General features: G+C 37.8%; 1 protein-coding gene across 1 annotated transcript; it reads right to left on the bottom strand.

Annotated features, from left to right (window-relative positions):
- Positions 1–5811: 5811 nt before the first annotated feature.
- On the bottom strand, positions 5812–6751 carry LOC108259787 (gamma-crystallin M2). Its single transcript, XM_017459508.3, has 3 exons — positions 6701–6751; positions 6358–6606; positions 5812–6148 (listed from the first exon to the last, which is right to left on the bottom strand). The coding sequence occupies exons 1-3, from the start codon at positions 6710–6712 to the stop codon at positions 5864–5866; spliced, it is 546 nt and encodes a 181-aa protein (XP_017314997.1). The 5' UTR covers positions 6713–6751; the 3' UTR covers positions 5812–5863.
- Between the last annotated feature and the right edge of the window lie 3693 nt (positions 6752–10444).

The raw sequence follows: 10444 nt of genomic DNA, 5'->3' as shown, positions 1-10444 counted from the left end.
TAATGGACCTCAGGTGGGCCAGTATCAGCCACTCAAAAGATCATCATCATGATTACTCATCATGATGTTAGAGCGTGTGGTCTATAATCCTTAAGTCCTGTTAGCTTGTCCTTTTTGGGGATGGGCATGATGCTGGAAACTTTACTGCAGACGGGGGACCCTGCATAACTGCAGGAGGTGTTGAAAATGCCGGTGAATGCAGGAGCTAGCTGATTTGAGGACATATTAAGGAAGAGAATGCCTCAAGCAGCATCATCATTACATAAAAAAACCCATCCACTTGCAATAGCGTTCTCTTGTCAAGTCAATTTTGCCTTATAAAGCCTGTTGAGATATCGGCACTCACAATTACAAACTATCATAACTCTGAATACTTTTATATAAGTCAGCAGTTCTTAACTGTTTTTGCGAGTGATTTTAAGAATGACAATATTTTGTGTTTTGAGTATGATTTTTCAGTACTCTTTTCACTCATGCCTATTTGCTTGAAGTTTTCTGAGTGTAATTGACAGGAATTAGTAGTGGAAGTAGTGGGCAAAAAAGTCAAAGGAGCTTCCATCCATGTCCTACAGGAACATGTCAAGGGTTATGAAAAAAATCATTGCACATTCTTTTCACTCTACCTAGCTTAATGCTTATCTTCTGGTGTTGTGTTTTTGTCATTGCTCTGTCTCTCTCTCTCTCGCTCTCTCTCTTTCTCACTCACCCTTGTACTGCTTTGTTATATTCCCTTGTACCCCTGCTCAGCTAGTGCTAGTTTCACAAAGGATGGATGAATGTGGGTTTTTTTAAACCCAGAAAAAAGCAGTCTTATCTGCTATCATAACACACCACCCAATTTAGCAGAAAACCCAATCCTGATTTGGTCATGGGCACCAGACGCAATTTTCTCTGTTGCCCTGACTCATAGCTTAGCATTATGCACTTAACTTGAACTTAGGTCTTGATTAGCTCAACTCTATCGCTTGTGACTCTAAAGGCAGAGCAAAAGTGTAAGAAAGACAAGGGGCTGACTTTAATGCCAATAGCTTTTGGTTTAAAGATTTATTTCAGCTGTCTAGCACAATCTAATGGTGTTAAGGGCCAATGTGCTGTCGAGCAGAAGTTGTGTGGGGTTGCTGAGCTAAAAGAGACCACCCACCTTATAACAGCAGAGACTGTTATCCACGACACACTGACCTCTGTGATTATTCATTATAGGCATACACATTTATTTAAGCACATTACGCTTATGAAAATTTATATTTGTACATAAGCTCACACCACACTTTTCGTTTGTTTGTTTGATTGGTTCCAGTAGCCTGACCTAGCTCTAAAGCCCTACTTTCCCTAGTTGTAAAGTAAAAAAAAAAAAAAAAAAAACAATTCTATGATATTTCTATCCAAATGGGCATGAAATTCACAACAGCAATATGTTTTTATTTGTAGACCTCCCTCCCATATTGTCCATACAGACCATGCACTGTGCAAAGTGCAGCTTATCTCTGCTGGCGTTTCCAAAAATTTTAATTAAAAAAAGTTCATTTGTATATTCATTGTATATGTTTTTGTTGCTCTTCATCATTATTAAATGAAACATTTCCCAGAAAAATCTTACATCATTATAATGAAATGCCACTTTAAGGACCCCATTTTGATTGGCATCAGCACTGCGTCCCAGCTTCATAGCAGATAGTGTGTTCAGCAAATATTTCAGATCCTTCTGAAATGTGACAAACATAAAGACTAAAGTGAATCTCATAGAAAGCAAGACAGAAAACGCTATATGGTCTCTGGTTTGAGTCTAATTATGAACTTGAATGATGTAGCTGAGGGTGAGGAACTATAGAAGTCCACAAGATGAACAAACTTAAAATGGTACAAGCTACTGGCATGAAATAAGCACAAAAAGACTTTTATATCTTGGTTTATGATTTAGTGTCAGTTCCACTTTCCTGTCCAATTTCAGATCAAGCTAGGTAATTCAACCCTCAGTCATTTAGTGTACTGAATATAGATAGCTAAGGAACTGAATCTGGCATAGAGATACCAGAGGCTAACAGCATAGAATAATATAATATGCGTGCGTGCACACTCAAATAATATTGTGTGTATACACACCATCTGTCAAAAGTTTGTGGAAATTTAGCTTTTCACAATATTTAATTGGGTTTGCAATAACTTAAGACATTAAGTTTAGTTTGAGGGAAACAATATCACATGTAAATATTTGTGATAACAACTAAATACCAATTTTTTAAAACCAAATGATATACAATATGTTAGAAGAAAACCTCCTATAACAGCTATAACTGCACTGTTGCATTCACTTTCTTCATGCAAACAATCAGCTTTCCCCAGAAATACCCACAGATGCTCCATGCTTCCCGCAGGGATTTGCAGGCAACTTGGTTGGACATCAAACGCATCAATGAAACCATAGCTCCAGACCAGCATGATTGCATTTAAGTTCAGGTGACAGGGCAGGTCATTTCATTACAGACAGTGCTGCTTCCTTCTTGTCTAAATAATAATAATAATAATAATAATAATAATAATAATAATAATAATAATAATAAAAGCTCTTGCAGAGTAGTGGGATATTGTGATTGTGTCCATGATGTGTATATGGCTGTCTCTGTTTGTCTCCTGTGTATATATGGGTGTCTTAGGTGTTGGGTCACAATGCTACAAGCCACCAGAACAGCTTCAGAGCCCCTTAGATTATACAAGTCTCCCTTTAGAGTGTACCATGCACCATTTTTCCAAAGGATATTCCGTCAGTTATGACTGTGAAATCCATAGTATATGATTTATATCTTTTCTTTTAATACTCATGAAACAGTTCAGTGAGCCCTTGTGCTCTGTGGATGGGTGGAGTGATCCTGGAAGAGACCACTCCCATCAGGATAGAAGTGTTTCCTCATAGGATAAAGGTGCTCAGTCAGAAGACATTGTATTGATTTGCAGTGACTCCTCTTTAAATGGAAAAGCAAAGCCAAGGAATGGCAGCAAAATGCCCTCACAGCTAAACAGTGCTACCGGACCCCCTCGCTGTAGGGCACCAATTCAGCCCTGTACTGTTCGCTTTGTGAATGCCACACATGCACTCACCTACTTGCAGAGAATATAGTGAAGGATGACTCACCTGACCAGTTGACCTTTTTCACATCTCTGTAGAACAGTGCCTTTCATATTTTGCAGCACTTTGCAAATCTTCAAAGATGCATTTGTCTTTGTAATGAGGGGGTTTATGCACTACAGCCCTACTAGACTGTGAAGTTATTGATATAATATTCTTGCTAACAGTTTGATCACATCCTGCTTCACCTAAAGAACAGTTGATTTGTGCATTTTTACATTTCACAGTGATTGACTAGCATTATTCACTGAATTTATGCATCTGAACACAGATGTCACTTTGTGCTCATTTATTCAGGTTTTTCCTTTAATTTGTCATAAAGAGGAAGCTAGACTGATTCAGTCGATGTAGATAAATCATGCTTTGTAGCTTATTTTAGCATATATGAGGTAGGATCAGTAATGTGGTCACTTTCTGCATTCACCATTCACTAACTCAATTTTATTCAATTCTGCTTTGCTTACTTGATTAAAAAGCCACTCAACTCTCTCAAATGGCATTTTCTCTACACATCTCTCCTCATTTTCATGTCATTTCCTTTATTTCATGCATTCATGAATGTTCAGTAAAAATGCTTACAATTGTAAAAGAAGAAGCAAATTTGCCCCTCATTATTTTAAGAACCATTGGAGGGCAGTGATGAGTGGCAGAGGATGTGAGTCGGGGGTTCTGAGAGAGAGAGAGAGAGAGAGAGAGAGAGAGAGAGAGAGTGTGTGTGTGTGTGTGTGTGTGTGTGTGTGTGTGTGTGTGTGTGTGTGTATGTGTGTGTGTGCTAAATCAAAGCTAGCATGTTGACAGGATTTACATACACATAACTCACACAAACACACAAATGCATGGAGCTTTTGCCTCCCATCAGGGGTTTAATAGACAAATGACGGGGCAGATCAGTGGGCTGTGGAGTAGAGAGAAGGTTAAGTCTGACCTTTGACCTGCCCTATTAACAGCACAATAGCAGAAGGTGGAAGCCATGCAGATCCTCCTGAAAAGAGATTTCCAATACAGAGGCCCTGATGCACACACCCTATTGGACCTCAAGTCAACAGCCTTTATCCCAGATCACCCCCAAAGTCGCAGCAACCCCCACAATCCAGCTTTAAATAAACTAATCCCAGTCTTTAATCACACTGATATTGATTTGGTCTTACTCTAAAACATCTTTCTCTTATGCCAACTAAGTTTCGTGTGGGTCCAGCTGGAGCAGCATACTGTAATGTTATGCTAAATTATCAAAGTAATGTTTTAGTTACTAGGCACCACATATTCAGACACAGTAAATTTATACAGTAAGTATTTAACACATACGAATAATAATGATCATTATAATTATATCTAAATCTAGCAGTTGTCATGCTAAAATTAAGTAAGGAATAAAACATGAGGGGTGCACTGTTACAGAAAAATTATCAATGGTGAAGATTTTTTTTTCATAACAGCACATTTTAATGCAGAAACATTAGTGACTGTTACAAAGCACCGACAGTGGAGACTCCTTCAATAAGTGTTAATAAAACAGCAAGACCTTTGCTTGTATTTTCTTGTTTGTAAGTCGCTTTGGATAAAAGCATCTGCTAAATGAATAAATGTAAATGCAAATGTAACCTATTTTTATCCATGAGTGAATAAGTTGAATAATGTATTATTATTACGTTCATGCAAAACTGCTTAAAGAGCATGTTGTTGTAGAAAATTAGTCAACACCTTCTGACCAATCAGATTTGAGAATTCTACAGGGCTGAGATATAAATACAAATCACTGAACAGAATCATAGAGGATTAGGTTTACATAAATGTAATGTGAAAGTAATAACCATTTGCCCTCATAAGTGTTTAAGGGTTGTCAAACTTCATACTTAAGCTGCAACTCAATCAAGCTGAGCAAAGGAACTTTGGGTTCTGCTCAGTGCTACTTTAAATCGAGCTAAGTAAATTCTCAGTTAGTTATGTAAGTGATGTTTTTCCAGTTGTATACACATTAATATGTCAGGCATATTCTTTTATATGTAGAACTAAAAAAAAAAGTGCCTCACTCTTATAACCACTTGTTAAAAAGTAATGCAGTATAAGATGATATATATTCAACCTGCATATCTTAGAAGAATAATACAATTAAAAATAAGTAAAGGTAGAATAAAAATAGAGTGCCCACTAGCCTTTGGTGCTTGGCCCCCTAATTATAAAGAATAAGAATAATAGAAAGGTATATCAATATTTTTTTGTTACCTGGCCAATAACTAAATTCTAAATCTATCCACTATAATTATGGATCATCATAGTATTATTCTTTGTGGCATGGTGGTGTAATCGATAGCATTGTCATCTCACAGCTCCAAGTTTTCCGGTTCAGTCCTTAGCTCTGGTTACTGTCTGTGCTGAGTGTCTTTGCATGGTCTGCCCATGTCCTTGTGTCCATATTTCCTCTATGTTCTCCGTTTTTTTCCCATCTACCAAAAACATGCCTGTTGGTGTATTGCCTATGCTAAATTGCCCTTGGTGTGAATAAGTGTGTAAAGATGTGTGTGTGTGAGTGTGTGTGTGTGTGTGTGTGTGTGTGTGTGTGCATGGTGCCCTATGGTGTCATATATTTGTACCTCAACATAGCTTTTACAGTTTGGTTTCTTCTACATTAGATGTTATTAGCTGGCATGAGTTGGATGTCATTTAGAAAAGAAGAGAAACGTTGCAGTTAATTTACTTTTTTAAAAACAGTTTATTTTAAATGGCCTTATAGCGTCATTGCTTTTAATACCATGAGTCCATGATGCGCCTCATGCTCATGAACCTCATGCCACCCATTCTCATCATTTCCCTGAAGCTCCTGTACTCTCCGGGCCTGAAGTACCACATCTTGCCTCTGTAGTGGGGGTGCTCGTACATAAGCCAGTGGCCGTCCATCACATGACAAGACATGCAGCCGTTGGACCAGTGGTAGCGGTTCATGAATGAGTCACAGTCATCAGTCATCTCCATCATCTGGCCCATGAAGTTCTCCCTCTCATAAACCCTCATTCTGTAAGGTCCCTTGTACTGTTCGGGAACAGAAAGCAGTACAGTCACTTTCAGGCAAACTAAAACCCCAGAGCACATAGAACTGTGTTGTCCTTCCCCTAACAAAACATATATAATGGATCAGCTAATTATCGAGTCAAAATGCAAAAAAAGCATGAAACTGTGCAGTGCTGTGGTTTGTGGTCTTGAAATTCAAAACATTACACAGTTGTTCATAATGATCATACCATAGGGATCATGCGGCAAGACCTGATCCAGTTGTTCATACCCCAGCCCCACATGTTCATGTAGTCAGCGTACTCGCCCTTTCTCATGAAATACTGGTTGCCCATGTAATTGGGACGATCGTAGACCATCCAGCACCCACTCTCGACCCTGCAGGAGTAGCAGCGGCTCATGTAATAGGACATATCAAAACAGTCACCACTACACTCATAGGAGCGGCCCCCGAAGTTCCTGTCCTCGTAGAAGATGATCTGTATTGAGAAGAAAAACAATACATTTTAAAAATTAGGTTTTAAAGTTTTAGTTGATGTAATAAAATTCATTTCCTTTTTTGCTGCTGTGTACCTTGCCCATCATTTTGACCTGTCAGTTTTTGCTTGTCAGTGCTTGACTGGCTGAACTGATGTCCGGCCTGGTTTAACTCTTGCATTTATACCTGTTCAGACCTAAACAATATAGTACACCTATTGTCTAAACTCCTGACCAAGCAACATAGCTCAGGGGCCCATGGAGCGCTTTACAGCTTTTGCTGTTTGCATTTCATGTGACTTGCTCTTCAGAGACTTTAGAATATACATCATAGGCAAGACAATGTAGCTCTGTTTATTGTGAAAATACATTGTTTTGGTCTATACATACAGATAGCATGCTAGGATCATCTGTTTTTTGTTACTGTTGTTAAAATACATGATTCCTGAATACCTGACTTCCTGAAATACCTTTAAAAAAAAAAAAAACAAGCTGAGAGAAAGAACAGTTACATACAGTTTCAATACAAAAAACTTTCAATGCAAAAGCCTACTAGATGCTAGCCTCATCAAACATTTTTCCCCCACAGTGTGGGACATTCAGTTTTGCAGATCAAAAAGGCTTAGTGGTTCAGATGAGCAGTCTGTGCTTATAGGAGCTGGATCACTGACCAAAATGACCACTTACTTGTTTGAGATATCATGGCTTGCTCAGGCATCTTGTCCACTATTCACAAATGTGGATTTAACAAAAAACAATCAAACAAACATAAAAAACTTGTAAACAATCCCCACTAATATTCACTATTAGTTAAAATATATTTATTAGAACAATAATTGTCTTTTTTAATTGTCACATTTAATGATCACTATACTAGGGATAAAACCAATTATGAATACTTTATTTAGTATGAAGAGATAAAGATATAAATAGGAGGCCAATTATTTGTATTTGTTTTTGTTTTTTCCCCCAGAAAGCTTGACAGAAAGGTTCAGAGACAGCTGGTTAATACTATAGAAGTGCAGCATGACTGGGATCCTGTGCGGTACCCCTAATAAGTAGTGCAAGCAGGAAGTTTTGACTTTCATTTGTGCATGAACGAGTGGTCAGATATAAAGTTGGCAGGACAAACAAAATCCATATTCATTAACATGTATTCCCAGCATTCATTCGTTCATCCTTAGTAACTGCCTGTTCAGGGTTATGTTGATTTAAAGTGCCCCTATTATGCTTTTTCAGATCTTATATTTTATGTAGTGTGTTATATAGCTGTTTGTGAAAGTAAAAAATCTGCAAAGTTTAAAAAATGAAAGTACCCTTCAAATGGAGTTATTGACTCCCAAAAGAAAGAACCAATCCTGAACAGCTGAAACGAGTCGTCACTAATTTTAGACTTACTTCCTGTACAGACCTACGTAGGTTTGTAACAATAAAACACTATGTCTGGTCTTCATTGGCTGCTTGCGAACAATGTGTACTTTGACCCGCCCTCAAACGTTGCAGTTGTAGTTGCATCCTAAAAGAGTTAGGTTCATGTCTAGAAGATGTTTTCTGTACTGCAAAAGCAAAACCACTTTGCATGGACTCCCAAAGGATGACGATGTAAAGTGGCAGTTGCCTCTGGATCACAACCTGTAAGTATAATTAATTATAATTAATTATTTATGTATATATTTTCTACCAAGTGTTCCAAATGCATAGTTTTGTGTTGTATACGTGTTCACAGCTGTAGGCCTCTGCTAACCGGCTAACTCGTGCTGTTTTCAAACTACATACAAACTTACCACTGAGAAACATCCTGTTCTCGTCATGCTTGTGACGGTGCTTCGGGTTGATATTCCGATGTCTCACTATCAGACTCGGGCTCAAATTGTTAAGTTAGAACCGACAACATTATTATTGAGCTGAACTTCAGATATGGTAATGGTCATTTCCTTTCTGACACAGGCTGTAAGTGGTAGACCAATCACAACAGACTGGGACATCTGATCAATCAGAGTAGAGTAGGTTCTCTGAAAGGAGGAGTTTAGCATGAACAGATCCCTGAGCGAGTCGTTTGTGACACAGAGAAAAAGACGTGATGCTGCTATGTAAATTATGTTTTTTGATCTTGGATGCATGTAAACCTATTGTATGAGAACTTTAAAACAAAATTAGCCACTTTTATATAGCATCATAGGGGCGTTTTTAAATTTCTTTACATTTTCCTCTAATTTCTTCACATTTTAGGACATAGAACCAACTAAATTAGTTAGAAAATATTGTACAAGGTATAAACAGGTATATATAAAAAAAATAATACATACGGTCATGTGAAATCACAAGTACACCACATGGAAATTGGTGGCTGTTTTGACATATTTGGATAAGCAAACATTTGATCATCTTTGAAACAGTGCCTATTAATAAAGTTGATATACGTGAACAAAAACACAAGGAAGATTAGCTTTGTCAATCATTTATTCAATGGAAATATTAATAAATGTGATTTTCTTCTGTGGAAAAAGTAAGTACACTCTTGGCCTCAGAAGCTAGTATTGCCCCCTTTAACAGAAATAACTTCTTGTAGGCGTTTTGCATAATTGTCCACCATGCTTGCAGGAATTTATTTATTTATTTATTTTTACCACTCTTCCATGCAATATTCTTTCAGTTGCAATATGTTTGAGGGTTTTCTTGCATGTACTGCCTGTTTCAAATCTCCCACAACATTTCAATGGGATTCAAATCAGGGCTTTGACTAGGCCATTACATAACCCTCCATTTCTTCTTTTTGAGACATTCCTTGGTGGATTTTCTAGTGTGCTTAGGCTCATTATCCTGGTGAAAGGTCCACTTTTGGTTCAACTTCAACTTTTGCACAGATGGCGTCAAATTATCTTCAAACACTCTTTGAAACGATACAGAATTCAAAGTTGAATCAATGAATGCAAGCTCTCCAGTCCCTGAGGCAGTAAAGCAACCCCAAACCATAACATTTCCACCACTGTGATTCACAGTTGGTATGAGGTGCTTCTCCTGAAAAGCTATTTTTGGTCTATGCCAAACATGTCTGCTGTTACAGTGGCCAAACAACTCCATCTTTGATTTGTATGTTGAGAGAACATTATTCCAAAAGGCGTGGTCTTTGCCTATATGATCATTCGCAAACTGTAGTCGTGTCATTCGCAAAGGCTTTTTCCTGGCATGCCTCCCATGCAGGTCAAATGTGTGCAATTTCTTTCTGATTGTAGAAGCATGCACTAACACCAAAAGTTGCAAGACTTAATAGCAGATCCTATAATGTAATTGTGGGGTTCTTGGAGATTTCTTTTTGCATCAGACAGTCTGCTCTTGGGCTAAATTTGCTGGGACACCCAGTCATGGACAAATTGGCAGTTGTTTGAAAACTGCGCCACTTGTAAATTGTTTTCCTTACAGTGGAATGATGTATTTCAAATAATTTGGAGATCTTTTCAAATCCCTGCCAGACTCATAGGCATCCACAAACTTTTTTCTGAAGGCTCAGAACTCTTCAGATCTTGGCATGATGACACCACACACCTCAATAGCAAAGAGAACACCAGACACTTGTTTTGAGAGGGGTATAAATATGACAGGTTCCACACTAAGCAGGTTCTATTTGCTGGCACCCAATGTTGAACACCTGATTCTAATTTTATGGATTTGAAGGTGTGATAAATGTAGGGGTTTACTTACTTTTTCAATGTGACTGATCTGTTTTTTTGTTCATTTAATTTGTGAAAATTACTACAAAATGCCAATTTTAAGTGTCACTTGATAGTGTATCACCTTTATTAATAGGCACTGTTTCAAAGAGGATCAAATGTTGGCTCGAAC

This window comes from Ictalurus punctatus, chromosome 28 (assembly GCF_001660625.3).
Source record: "Ictalurus punctatus breed USDA103 chromosome 28, Coco_2.0, whole genome shotgun sequence".
Lineage (NCBI taxonomy): Eukaryota > Metazoa > Chordata > Actinopteri > Siluriformes > Ictaluridae > Ictalurus > Ictalurus punctatus.
This window is presented reverse-complemented; position numbering and strand designations above follow the sequence as displayed.